Source organism: Channa argus, chromosome 2 (assembly GCF_033026475.1).
Source record: "Channa argus isolate prfri chromosome 2, Channa argus male v1.0, whole genome shotgun sequence".
NCBI classification, from domain to species: domain Eukaryota; kingdom Metazoa; phylum Chordata; class Actinopteri; order Anabantiformes; family Channidae; genus Channa; species Channa argus.
The window spans coordinates 14,394,652-14,410,011 of record NC_090198.1 but is presented as its reverse complement, the minus strand read 5'-3'; the positions used below and the strand labels follow the sequence as shown (position 1 = coordinate 14,410,011).

The window sequence follows — 15,360 nt, the reverse complement described above, 5'->3', positions numbered from 1 at the left end:
AACTCACAGAACAAGGGGTTTGGGCAGAGCAGGCAGAATAAAGTCAATAGATTCAGGCAACAAGGTTAGAAAAGGCTGGAGTATCGCTGTAGATGAGCAGACAATCTGGCAAATGAATGTACAGAACATGGAGGCTTATATAGGGAGTGAGGGAGGCACAGGTGAAAGTGACCAGGACTAATTGTGGTGAAGTTACAGAAATGACTAAGGAAGTGAGGACTACAACATAAAGGTCTGGAACAGGAAGTGAAACTAGTGATCATGACAGAATCATCCACCGCTATCTGCATTCACTTGGCTCCCTTGATTGAAAAGAATTGTATGTGTGTGGACCGGAACACAGACTGAAAGGTACTTTGTAATTGCAAAATGTATTAATTGGAGTAACTACTGCGATAAGAGAACATGTTTTCCAGGTGGTCAAAAGTCTACTATAAAGGCTACTATAAAACCAAATACCCCCCCCCTTCAATTTGAGCTTACCTTAAAAATTAAATCCTTTTTCCCGTACCGCAGTTCTTTCAGTTGAGCCTGGATTTTTTTGGACTGCAAGGGGAAGATAAGAAAATAAGTGTTAGCTTATTCAAATAGCGAAATTGGTTTTAGATCACGTAGCAGGATTCTGCCAGCAGCAGCAGAAGACTCCTTTGTGAGTGTTCCCTGGGCAAAGCTCTGGCTTAAAGGAAGGCCCTACTGAGAGGAAGAAAATATCAAATCTCCCCTTCACTGAACTGCATAGTCCACACAATGATGCAGTCATGCACTGGCTTCTTGCCCACTGTCTAAACCTGAATTCTCACTCCCACTATACACATTACCGGCACCACTACCACACACACGCAGGTTCCTAGGTTATGAGGGGATCTCGCCTGTCGTCATAAACAGTGCAAACACACACAAGCACGTACACACAAAGTGAACTTCTTTACTGCCAGCCCACAAATGTACACATTGACCAGTGCTGCCTGACATTCACACTGCTTCTCCACATCAGTAGGCACATGGAACACAGAGGCTGTCTCCTAGATAGCCTGATACACAGCCATCTTCAAAGCTGCTTATGATGTGAGCATGAACACCGAAAGCCCCCACATGGGACTTGGCAGGGGTTCGGAGGGTTTTGGTCGATGTCCTCCGTGAGCCTGGAAGATGTTTTCGTAGAGTTTTTGTACGGCGGGTGTTACACAGCCTTGAAACAGAGGTTGATATGCAAATAAAACTGCCTCAACTTGACTTGAACCCCGGCAAAACTTAAGTTTTAAAAGAAAATATCAAGGTCAGTGTAGCAGGTTTACCATATTTTCCACTCATCATAAGAGTCTATATGAGGTCATATGAAAGAATCCTTAAACTTCCAGATTACCTTAAATCTGTTTTTCCATATACTGTTTATCACTTATTTTATATCCTACATTTCTTATGAAACCTTTCTGTGACACTGGGAGTGAATATGTTCCGCGAGGCCCACTCATTTACCGAAGCACACTCAATGCATTGCTGAGGAAAAAATTTACTTCAAAGGATTTTGTTTACTTGACAAACACATGGCACCTTTATTGTGAGAATCTTTATCTTGTTATTTGTCCTCCCAGGGTGTTTCCATGTCCCAAGACACCCATCTCTGTCTTGTTTAAATGGAATCAAAAATTGCTACCTAGGGATTTTCACAAAAAAAGAAAAGAAAACAATATCAGTTTAAATAAAACAGAGCTAGCCTCGACACTCATAGAGTGCAAGCCATTTATTTTATTTGGGATTGTGCACACTAAATTAATTTTATTTGCATAAGCTAAGCAGAGCTTTTGAGACACTCAGTTATATCATGAATCATTTGAAGATACTACAGAGCCATACACTGTAGAGTGGTAACTTATAAATGTAAGTATCTGAATCTCTAAATATGCAGACCTCTCAGCACGGGTTTATCATTTACTCGGAATACATCATGTGAGCTGTCTTCTAAGCCCAGGAAAATCACAGCAGCATCTCTCTCTTATTGTTCCTGATGGTCTAAATCTCACAGGGGTGGGACCTGCATTTCAATTAGCTGTAAACCAAATAGAGCGGATCGGAATCATGATTTGCAAACTTTCTTCTCAAGTACAGTTAACCTAGAAATATCCAGCTGAACAAGTAACTTTACCTGTAACCACAGCCTTATGAAGTTAGATCATCATATTGAAAAGTTGCAAACTGCTAAGGGTCCAACAAAGTGACAATTTTCTTACATGAAAACAAAGAAAATAAATCGTCCATGTCACCAAGAAATATTGCAAATGCTATAGCTTAAGACAAAGCAAGTTAACATGGAGTTCAGCCCTGGCCACTGTGGAGATAAATTAGAAAAGTGAGGGCAGTCCATTATGCTTACGTCTATTTAAATAAGGGCTCCATTTTCACAACAAAAATACAATGAAAAAAGGGCAGAGTTATTTATTTAACCTGAATTCATTTTTGAATTTTTCATTTAACTTGAATTTATCAAATGTTTGTGCCAGAGCCTTCAGAAAGCTGATGTAAGGTTTGCAATAATATTACTGCTCACACAGGATGAATGTCGCCCCTGAAAATGTGTAAATGTGCTCACTTGCAAATAATTTGGATGAGAAGTTAACCTTCAATTTTCTTTTTTAAAGGTCATAGGTTTTTATCTCTATATAGTGTATTTTTATGTAACACTGAACCAGATTATTAAGGCTCCATGACATTTATTTAAAGTTTTAATGGAGAAATAAGTTGATATAATATGAAAAATTAATTATACAGTCTGTATGATTCACCTGAAATGAGATATTATAGACACTTTAAAATAAAAAAAGAGCCAAGATTGTCAGATCAGCTACCCGTAAACTATACCAATACTAAATATTCCACAATGTTCACTATAGTTGCTAACTTTGTCTGTCTTTTGTTACCGGGCAGGTAGTAGCTGGATACATCTACCTGATTTATTGTGATAACAGCGATAAAGTAAAACCAAATAAATGAGCAAAAAGATGCTAAGCAGCACTGAGGAAACTACAAAGTTAGGTGGGGATTGTTAGCACTGTAGCAACAACACTTTAATTTATTTTGCATCTTGATAATAGTGGAACTACTTGCCTTTTTTTTTTTTTTGCGCTTTCATTCTCAGACAGTAAAAATAACTTTTGAGCCAAAGCTGATGCAGCACCATCCAGTCCTGCATCAAATAACATTATTCTAAAAGTAAGGCATAACAGCCTTTAAGGGTTTCTCATTATCCAAGTTCAAATGGCCTGAAGCACTGGGCTTCAGCATGTCTTGAATTTCAAACATGGAGATCAAGAGGAGTGTGTGTTTATAAATTCACATTATACTGATGTTTTCTATATTTCTATTCTTTCTTAGTCATTGCACAGTAGTTATCTTTTTTTTAAAAGAAAGACAATTTATATTGTAACTGGAATAAAAAAAATGATATGTATGCACAGTTTTTGCCCCATAACTCAATATGCAACATAAACAGCAGAGGGTCGTGATAGGTGTGCAAGACTGTCCAGACCTCGCTCCCATGCATTTGTATTGGCACTTGCAGCAGGGGCACAGAAGCATCACAAACCAGCTACATCTCCTTCCCCGTTTAAACAGATTGCCCTATTTGTGAAGTGTGTCCAATTGGCTGAAGTATGCGAGCTGAGAGCAGTGATGGGCTGGCAGCTAACACTGACTGTCTGAAATAAAATATATAGAATTCAATCATTTCACTCAAGATAATCTGAATAATTCGTTACGAATAGTGAATGAAGCAAAACAGCGTACCATTACATTTGTTTTATTTAAAAGATCTGCCCTCATATTCTCCCAGTGCAACTAACTAATTGTATTGTAGGGTACATCACTGGATCTGGGAGCATACATCTCTCACAACATTGTATCAAAGCGGCCAAACATCAAACATTCATAGGTGTAGAAACTCTTTGATTTCCAAATTTTTGATTCGTGGGTGAGGCCAGAGTCAATCTAATATTACATGACTTTTAACTACATACTGTATATGAAGTCTCCTTGTTGCTTCCTGATATGAGAAAAAAAGCTTAAACTAGTCTTAAGGCTTAGATGTTCCCTTGGGAAGAAACAACAAGGACATTTGCCTGAGCACAGAACATATTGTACAGCTTTCTCTCTTACACACATCCAAAGTCTATTAATAAATGGAAGTGTAAGAAAATGTATGAAAATCATTAATAACTTGTTAATAAAGACTAGTGGTATTTCTCACTTAGATCAATAATTGCCTGCAGCTACAGAAGATGATGATGGCATGCTGCTCCATTCAAAAACCTTGTAGAATGAATTACATGGGGCCATTCACCTTGAAATCAGTCATTACAAATTAACCCAAATTCAAGTATTGCATTTTATCTGCATGAGGTTCAGGTTTCCAGATGTATCAATTTATTCCTGATGCAACAATGAAATGTAATTCTAGTGATAACGGAGATGAAATACTGAAGTGTAACAAAATCTTTCATCCAAATGATGACTGTGCAGCAAAACCATAAATTTGACAGAATAGGAAAAAGGGGGATAAATTCATGCTCTTGAGGAAAAGATGAGTAACAGATTAAATGGCATCTCGAATGCCACGTGTCAGTCTCCTTCATTGAACGTTCTTAACCTTGACTCAGCTTTTCTGAGTTATCAGATTTTTCCTCTGAGGACATCACCGTCTGGTTCAGAAAGGTTGCATGACATTTTCCAATGAACTAGATAAGAGGCAAAAATAGCCAGATATGTATAGCAGGCAGCATATGCTCCAGCAGCAGCAGTAGCAGACTGACAGCTGCAGAGACCCGGAATGTTTCCTTTCTGACTTAAATGGACAATTGCCTTTGTTTGTGAAGTGCTGTTAAGATTGGTGAAGTGAGGAAACCCAGTACAGCAAGGCCAGTGTCTGCTGGCAGGTGAGTTTCCTCACTGAACATGCTAAGGCCGTGATATCCTTTCTTAGTGACCTATTCCCATCTATGTGCTCATGTTGAAAATGGAAAAAAATCTCTACTTTACAAACTGTTTTTGAGATAAAAACAAAACAGCTTATCCATGAATTCCACTTTTGTAGCAGCTCCCCATAGGTGTGTGAGTGTGTGTATTAGATTGTGGTAATGACTGAATGAGAAGCAGTGTAGCGCTTTAAGTACCAATAAGGCAGAAAAGTGCCGACCATATACCTCCATCAAATACTATTACTTAACAAGAAATGTATCTGGGTTTATAAAATTCAATAATTCATAGCAATTGAATAGTAAATTGTACAAAAAAGGGTTTAAAAGACCAAACAATTAATCAGAAAATATAAATTATGAATGAGCTAAAAGCCTTTTAAAGACCTGTACATGTACTTGTGTTCACAAAAATCCCACCGTTCTTGTACTATATAGTCCAGGACATTCATTCCTTTGGATACTCATTTGATTGTAAATAGTATTGTTTGCTTAGTTTTTGTAGGTTATACATTTTACATTCAGCGGAGACACAAGTAAACCATACAACTGTCTTTACAGTGTTGTTGCCATTTAATTTCACACATTTTTAGCTGAGTAGCTACAACACAGATTATGGCAGCAAAGCTTTATCCTCCACGTCAATAGCAAGCAAAAGCAAAGCACAAGTAAAAGCCGCTTCCTACAAACGATTACCACACCAAATGAAATGTATCCTACTACATAATGCAGGCGTTCTCAAAGCCAATTTTTCCCATGATAAGAATGCAAATCGCACATAAAGAAAAACTGAAATTTACTCATAGATAATCGTAAAATACATAATCTTAAAAAGAAGCTTTTGCTTAGAAAGTTCATTAAAGGCTGGTTAAAAAAAAAATAACTGGCCTAATCCGAGATCTTGGACATAATTTCAAAGCTTCACATTCAAAGATTTTATCACAAGCATTTTTTTCAACTCTGACTCAGTCAATGCTCTGAGGAAATCTTAATTGGAAGGATCTTTGAAGCCTGAAGAGACGATTTCTAGACAACAATTAAGTGAGACTTCAGGGGTTAACATGTTCTTAAAAGTTAATTTGGGTTCAACTCTGATGTTTTGGGTGGGTGCTCGCTATGCTGACTTGTATGAAAAGTGAAAAGTTCAATAGGTCAATAAAAAACACACACAATATTCATCGTCTTCATACAGATGGGGCATATATCCAAATTTATACCCTCCTAAACAGAAGTTATATTTGAGTAAGTATATCTTAGTTCCTTATCAGTAGACAAACTTTTAATAGAATGTTGCAATTGCCTTCTCTAGCGGCAATTGTTTTGAAGCTTGTGTATCCATCTCATTGTGTCACTCTGCAGTAATTACAGTGTGATTACAGGTTCAGGCTGTAACCCTTCCCCTATAAACATAAATAACACTCCAGGATGAAAGTAAGGGCATAGAGGAATGTTCCACTCACTGATTTACTTCAACTTTTATAGCATCCTAAGGAAATTGAAGACGGTGACCTTCAGCTACCTGTGATTTTGTGATTTCTAGTAGCTACTTGCTTCCTGAAGAACTCAAAGTCTCCTTAGCTCGAGAGCAGTTCTGCAGAAATAATCAGGCGGACTAAGATCAACTGGACAAAGACATAGCTCAGTATTAAATAGTACTGAGCATGAGATATTATCAGCTGCAAGCACAAAGCAAGCCACTCGTTTTAACACTATTTATATCATTTCCTTTGCTGTTGCTATGAAAATGTCGGCTCGATGTAGACTGACAGACGACTTCAATCAGGACCTCTTCATAGCCTTTGTACTCTTTCCAACTCTTTCCTGAAGTGTTATAATCAGACTTGGCTGCATAGTCAAATGTGCCATCATCATCTCAGAGTTTAAATATTTGATGATGGCTTGGATAAGCTTTGCTGGTGAAATGTCAAGGGATGTTCAGCTGGAGGATTTGTAGAGAGAAAGGGGCCTGCAATTTTCAGCATCAATTTCCTGTATCAGTAGCAACTTGGGGATAACCTGGGAGTTGGAGCAGGCTTCAGGGTCGATGAAAAGCTCTTCAACATTAAGCGCTTCAAAACACTGAATTCCAAACACTTTATGGACCTCTGAGCTGTGGTGTGTGTGCAACGGAGGCCAATTTCAGGGTTTGATCTACTATGCTGATGACTTTATTACTGATAATAATTCTGGTGTACAAAAATAAAGGTTTTTTTATATTTATATTTAGTTTTATCATTTAGAATGTCAAGACAGCAGTGCTCAGTTATTGTAACCGTAGTAGGGCTTGATATTTGGATAAACTCAGTTGTGAGCTCCAGGAGTATCTGATGTTGAATAGAAAGCCTTTTATTAAGCCAACCTGCTTTGTGTTAGCATTCGTCAGGCTAAATGCACACAATACCAAATAGTTAATTACACCTAGTTAAAATGTTGTATGTCTCAGTGCTGAGAGCAGGGACTAGATAAAAAAAGGCAGACATACCTTTGAAAAACACAAATTACTATACAATCACTGCATGCTTTTGTGGCAGCCTACAGTTCTGATCTTCTTATCCCACATTCTTCATCAAGAACCGTTTAGTACTCTGATCAGCAGCTCCACCATGTTGCATGTTCGTAGTCCAAATTTAGAGGCGATAGAGCTTTTTCTAATTCTTGCTCCCTCACAGTTTACACCTCAGTGTCAGATCTTGTCCATCTTGTTGCCATTTTCAAGTCCTGGGTAACAACTCTTCATTATGAAGTGGCTTTCGAGTACCAATAGCTATTTTGTTTCTAATTGAATCAACTGTCACAATTAACAAAAATGACACAGATCCAAATGTTTGGCGTATGTGCCAATCCAGGCATATTTTAAAGGGCTTCTGTCAACCTTAATAAAGTTAGTCAAAATCCAATTCTTTCTTCACTGAACTTGTCAATCTAAACCTACTGGTGTTGCAGCTCTTCTCTGCTTCACAGCTGCATTCTAGACTGCAGCATTCGGCTGAACAGGAGTAGTACGGATTAGTATATGAATGTAGGGCATGTGACTTGGAGTTTACACATTGAGGTTGGCAAAATGCTCTGACACAATTTTTCTTTAGAAAAGGGCAGTGTACAAACATTCAGCCAGCAGCTTCTTATTTTGAGCCAAAGTTGACCACTACATTTGCAGGTTAAAAAGACAAAGTTGGCTGGTTATAGGTTGTTTTACCTGCTACTAATAATGCATTAATTCCAAGAGTAACTTGTTGCTCAAAGTCTGCCATAAATCCTCCATAATTTACTTTACTTTACTTTACTTAAATTTGATTTATTAATGGATGTTTTGTTATTCAAAACCTTGGTGATACCAAAGAAAATTCTCCCTGCCCAAACCAACGTTGCCATCTATGAAGCTTTCTGCAAGTCTCTATATTGCTAAAAGTTCTCTACATACTGCAGCCTTGATGTAGGAAATGCTTAGAATCCCAGCTGCATAACTGTGCAACTATTGAGCCTGAACCTCAATTACACAGCACCAGCTGGACTGACTTGGGTATGTCATCAGGACACCCACAGGACCCTGCTGCCTTGTAAGATCCTGCATGTCTAAATTAGAGCATGAGCATTGGTCAGCAGGAAAGCAAAGGCAGAGGTTCAAAGCTCAGCACAAGGCTTTACCAAGAGTGTGAACTTGGCAGACGCTGCTGACCGTAACAACTGGCAGCAGAGCTGAAGTAGAAAAGGGGGAAAAGTAGGTGACAGCAGAAATGACACAGATGAAACGTCCTCAAATCAGTTCTCCCACTACAACGGCGTACAGCCATCAAAGAGCCTGCTCTTATACAGACAACTTGTTCTGTGTATGTGTGTGTGTGCGCTCGTGTGTGTGTATGTGGGGAATGCAAATTGCTTTTTAGCCGAAAGTAGTAGTTGTTGCTTCCCTATTTACAACTACCACCAGTGATCTACCTTTAATTTCAGGGAATAAGAAAAACAGTTAGTCATTATTATAAACACAGTAACGTTTCACACTAAATTAATGATAAACACTGTTCCACTACTCAGTAAGATATAATTGTTTAGTTAACAAGGCTCACAAGAACATTTGTCTCAAAATAATTAAATAATACAAATATAATAACAATAATAAAACAAACCTATTCCACAATCAATTAAGTAGCTAGAGCTAAAAATTAATTATGTATGTGATAACAGAACAGGAATAACTAATTGAAAATACTTACCTCTTCAGCATAGGCATCACAAAGTTTGTTTCCCGAGAGTAGTTTATTTTTCAAGCTCTTGTTCTGAAAAAGAGAAGAAAAAAGTACCATTGGTGTGTGCCCTGTGTTCTACACTACGTGTTCCTTTAAAATGTTTTAAAGTTTTTTTTTTTACAATAGTGTAAAAAGCACTATTGACTCGGTGGACCTCCGCTGATCTGGCAGGGTATTTGGCTGTATAGGAACTCCGACAGCAAGTGCTTGGTTGCCTCTCGGTTTCAGGCTAGGCTGAGGAGTAGTCAGGAGTGCCCTGTCTGAGGACCTGAGAGTGCACCCAGGCTCATAGACATCTAAAAGGTCAGAAATGTATCTCAGGCCAGATCCCCACTGAGCCTTAAACGTGATCGAATAAAGCTTTAAAAACATTTGACTGGCAGCCAGTGGAGATATGCCAAAATAGGGGTCAAAGGGTCTCTTTGTTTTGTGCCAGTTAAGATCCTCGCAGCAATTTCGTAAACAATTTGGAAGCATAGGATTGATTATTTTACTTAGACGGCAATACTGTGTGTTACATTCATTTACATGAGATTTGTTAAAGCATTAATGATCGTATGCAGGTCAAGAGGTTATAAAATGTTTGATTTTGGAAAAATATTTCCTGCTGTACTACTCTGTACCTAGTGGCACAGAAAATAAAAGCCTCATTACTGAATTAACTAAATCTCTAAATTCGCAAGAGTTTTAAAAAATATATATGTTTCTTAAACAAGTATGAACCTGTTTCTGAAAGAAAAAGCTGCAGTTACAAATGGATCTGGACACAGCTTGGCACAGAGTTTGAGTAAATCTACTGTATTGCTGTATACCACATTTCAAAAGAAGTTAACAAATGACATAGCCAATAAAAACCATTTAAACGCGAATGGGACCTAAGAGTAATGTCACCATTTGAAGGGAAGGAATATCCCTTCTTAATTGACAATGATCTGTTAGTAAGCTTGGTCCTGAACTGACTTAATGTTTAACCCAAAGTACCCATTCTAGTCTCCGGATGACTCAATAAAACAGCAAAATGAAGCATGACGAAAGCTTCACTAAGAACTTAAATAGTATAGTCTACGGCATCTGTTGTTCAGACACAGTAATTTCAAGAAAGCAGTCTCTGTGATTTCAAACTACACTGACTCAGACATGAATTAAAAGAAAAGTACACTATAAAATAAATATTTTGCAGTGATGTAGACTAGAGGATTGATGATGTGGAGAGCTGTATAGGATTGGAAAATATACATAATCACTAAATACCAGCTTAATGAAAATGTACAAAACATATTGGCTCATAGTGCATGTAACAAATATTTTCTACACCGATCAAAAATGTTATGAAGGGCAAGGGTCAGCATATACAGTCTGAGCCTTCTGTGGCTACACAGCCCCATGCAAGGCAAAATGTGATACAGCATGGACAGAAGTAGTACATAAACTCAATAAGTGAAGGTGCAAATACCGGCCTAAAGAAATTCTCCACTACAATTTCAAATTTTTTTCTTAAGTAAAGTACTAAGAAGATTATTAGTTTACCTTTTACATAAAGTCCAATAAGACCTCAACTAAGAAAATAACGTATTTCAAGTTTTATTTGATTTGCTTTTTTTCTGTGTTTTCACAGTAGTTTATAAAGTGGGCAGCTTTTGTTTTTGAATTAAAAAATCTGATGCAGTACAGTAAAATTAGTTGTGATCAGTGATCTTTTGTTTTGGCCTGTGTGTTAACTTGTTTCTGCTGACTGTCAGCACCGACTAGGCCCGACCGGCACCAACCTTACCCGACAAAGTACGACCAGTTTTTAACGACCAAATCACATTAATAATCAGCTATACAGTCTTTAATGTGACTAGCCAAAGACTTCATTTGATATTGCTTGTCTTGGTGAATAATTACACATTTTAAAATTTACAATAAATTCTAGGAGATTTGATATTTTTAATGACCAACAGTAGTTACATGTAGTCAAGTGTCAGTTCTTCAAAGTGAGAGCAATAAATATTCAATCATTATTTTATAAAAAAAAACAAAAAAAAAAACTGAATGACCACAACCGCAGCCCTGCAGAGCAGCCAGATAGTCTAATATAGTACATATGGTAAATAAACAAATACAAGCAAATACAACTCCTAGCCAGCCGTTATTTTGCATATGAAGGGATTACACTGCATGGGCTTAGAGTGACATCTAACAGACTTTGAAACGGTGTGACGTTGGGTGCCAGGAGGGTGGTCCTGAGCACAGCCAAAACTGTAGTGATGCTGGGCTTTTCAAAGGCAGTAATCTCTATAGCCTGCTACAGTGAATAGAAAACCTCATCATTGTGTTTGCTATGTGGGAGGCAGCTCTGGGAAGATCTACACTGGAGAGGATGGATGGCTCAGGCAACAAACAGTCCATTGCTATACAGTGCAGTATGACAGTCAACATCACAAAGTCATTATTGGATTTAACAACTGGATTTAACTAGTTTTGGAAAACATAATGCAATTAATCAAAAGAACAAATCAAAGTGAAAATCAAATCTGAGCCAATATGTACAATCTGGGACAAATCAAGAGAGAGATAAAAGTTAAATAAAATGTTTTTATTCTCACAGTGTCCCACTCTCATGTTTTGACATTATCTGTGTGAACTGTCAAACTAAAACTGACAATAGAGGATTAAGAGTATGATTGTGGGCTCCAGTGCCAGTGAGCAAATTATGTTTTTAGTCATCGTGTTACATCCCTAGTACTGTAGCATGTATTTTTGGAAAGTTTTGATTTTGCTATACATTTGGCTATTATTTCACCTTGTTCTGATGATAAATTTGCTGCTTTATGTTGGAGTCAGTTCAATGTTTTTAGGTGATGACTTGGGTGTGCACCACAGGGACAGTTTGAATAAAGAAGGGGGGGGGGGGGGGGTCATGCATCAACCAGCTGGTCCTTGACATCTACTTATAAATGATGTGGCGACTGCCACAACTCTCGCTCTGTGTCATGGTGCACACTGACTGTATTGAAAACTTAATGCTTGATGGCAGTCATTCACAGGCCATCTGCCTACTGTATGAGTAACGATAGAATGATCCATTTTTCTGATTTGTTTTTAGCCATGCTAGCGGCTCACCTGTGGAGATGGCAGTGTTGGTCTTTTTAGTCGGTTCCAACTGAACGGGATCAAAATGTTTTAATAGCTTGCCATGAAGTTTTGTTTAGATGTTTAGGATATACAGTCAATAAATAAGTGATTTTGACATTTGTATATTTAATGAAATTTCACCAAATCTATCGGATAGATTGTTATGAGATTTGTTACAAACAACCCGAACTGTTATCAGTTGTTAGCAAAGTAAGAAAACATGGCAAACAAAACGGCTAAACATTGGCATATTAACACTGAGCATATCAGCATGATGATGTTATCATTGAACTTGTAACAGCCTTATGCAGAGCTGCTGGTATGACTGTAGACATGTGCAAGAAACCAAATGAGAAATGACCAAAACCTAAATCCATTTCTGTTTGGGAGTTCTATATAATTATATGGCTGCATCTTGTTGCATGAAATGCTGAGCCAGACATCTGTTGGTAAGAACACAAGTTTTGGCAATTAAAATGCAATGTACCCCTTAATAACTACCAAACCAAGGCTTTATTAGTGAACTTGGGCAATCTTCCACAGTCAGTCTAAAGGCCATAGTGTATGTTGTTGCTCCTGCATTATATAATTATTGACTGAAAACAGAAACCGGACAACGTTATGAGGCAAAGTTCAGATTTACAGTACTATAATTTGGCAGTCTGCAAAAACCTATGTTCAGTTTAAAAAGTGGTAGTTTCCCACAAAATACATACCAGCCTCTGTCTATCCCTCACAATTCTGTTCTCAGTGCCACACACACCTGTATTGTGTACTGTATATATTGAACTCACACACATAGAGTATATACACACTGAGCAGAAGTAATGAGCTGGGATGGCAGCAGCTTGTGATTTAGTGAGGCAAACATGGCCGAGTATCACTTGCACACAGTTGCACCTCCTCTTGCCCCTACAGAGGGACCACCATTCGAGGACATGTAAAACTGGCAGCTGTCATAAAATGTGACGTAGTTTAGCCTCAGGACATACTCAGAGTGAAAATGAGATCCTCTGGAGCTTATGTGTCACAGTGCGTTATGCAAAATGTGGTACACTGAGCTGCATATGTCGTAATGTGTTATTCCCACAGTGGTGTCATTCTGCGGACCTCAAAATAAACAAATATTTACATTGGCTCATATTTTGCATTTAGAACAATGCAGCAGAACACAAATGAGCTCAATAAAACCTAAAAATCTACAAGTCTGTCACAGGGGCATCGTCACTGTTCTATGACTATCGCGGAGTCACCGCCACTGGCCTCGTGGGTAATGTGCTTATTGACATAATCACAGTAAGTTCTGTTTTTGCATAATGATAGCCCAGCTGAAAATGAAAGAATATCATAAATATAAGCTCACTAAAATATATACTGTACTGCAATAAGGACAATCACTGACCATCTAAAACACACAATAAGTGGCTGACTAAACTCACCAGAGTTAATTTAACACATTCGGAGGTGCTGATATGTTGACAGTGTTGATATTTACTGTCCATCTAGTTTAACTTTCACACTGCTCCACACACATCAGGGTTACCTCTCTTTAACCTTAGGGTGAGGTGAAATCCTCTGGAAACGCCTTTGTTTAGATTTCTGGTGCAGTTATTCCCACATTAACCCCAAAGCGTGTGAAGGTACAGTAGTAGTGCACATACTGTACAGCTTAACTCAGTGATATTGCATATTCATGTCTCAGATTTATTTGATTTTCACTGGTAAACTGAAAAGATCCGTCCCTATCCATACAGCCTCGTCCAGCAATATTAAAGTGAAATAAACCATGAAAAGTACATTTAGACTTGGCATTTTTAATTTCAACAAGTGAGTCAGACTTGCCATGGCATGCACATTGCCATGTGACAGCACTCGAGTGAAACCAACTGTTGTCTGAACATATTTCAGCTTTTAATTATGATGACAAAGAAAACAACATGACAAGATGTTCCTGATGCATCAGTGCTTTTAGCTTGTTCGCTTAAATTTAAAAATATGACTTCATCATTTATGTAAATTAAAAGCCAAAATGAACCATACTCATGTTTTAAACATTGTCTCTGCGAAATGTTATCACCAAAACACAGTTTTTTTTAATAAATATGACTAATTCTCAGAAGGACAAAAATACAAAATTGCTTTAACTTTTAAATGTTTCATCTTTATTGTCAACCCAGACAAGATAGTGACAGCTGAATATCACATGAGTATAGGATGTCGAGATAACATGGGACCCGAGAGAAGGGACTCACTAGGCCTGGCTCGCCCATACTAGAGGACAATTTTTTTTCTGAACTTTTAAAATGTAATTCTCCCAGCTATCCTTTGTAAACACTTACTATTTCTTCAGTCTACAGGCTGCAATTTAAATGTTTTGAGACCTTGTGATTGCCAATTAATATTTGGCTTTGTTGAAAATAGTGTAAGAATCAGCTTTTAACTTTAAGAATCATCTTCATTTTTTTGGATTACAGCAGTGGGAGTGATGTTTGATAATCTTATCATAGGGATGTGTTTCTTCAATACAGATGGACTTTGAAAGACTCCAACAGTGACGCACTGAGACCAATGAGCAGGAATAATAGCATTATAGACTAGTGTCTTCATTATAAATTAAAGGACAAAGTCTTTTGTTATGCACTCTAAGGCATGTGTCCCACGTGGCTCTGACTGACTCCCACATCATATATGTCATTATTGTGAACTGGAAAAAACATTTTGTTTGAGTTTATGAATTATAGTAGTAAATACCATATCAAAGCCATGAAATGCATTATACTTTTTCTATGTCAGAGTCCTGCGTAGTGTTTTTACAGATGAAAGATCATGATGTCATTGAAGTAATGATGATGAAGTAAAAACTTCATCAACGCAACAGTTTCTACCTCAGACTAGATAATCAATGACTGCATAGAGTTTAAAAAACTTTCATATTTTAAGTCTTAACAGGATGTGTGGGATGGAGAAGCTAAGTCTATTCAGTTGTAAAATAAAAGTTAAATAATTATATTGTAAGTGATGCCTTGGGTCAGTGA

At 37.6% G+C, this 15,360-nt stretch overlaps 1 protein-coding gene across 3 annotated transcripts in view; it reads right to left on the bottom strand.

Annotated features, from left to right (window-relative positions):
• luzp2 (leucine zipper protein 2) overlaps window positions 1-15,360 on the bottom strand; it is a 135,501-nt gene that overhangs the window by 24,006 nt on the left and 96,135 nt on the right. For 2 of the 3 annotated variants that reach the window (XM_067495656.1, XM_067495654.1), the window contains exons 6-7: window positions 9,176-9,238; window positions 484-546 (exon numbers count right to left, since the gene is read on the bottom strand). In XM_067495656.1, coding sequence (XP_067351757.1) covers window positions 484-546; window positions 9,176-9,238 — 126 coding nt within the window. The remainder of the gene's footprint in view (window positions 1-483; window positions 547-9,175; window positions 9,239-15,360) is intronic. The other variant, XM_067495655.1, reaches the window with a different exon arrangement.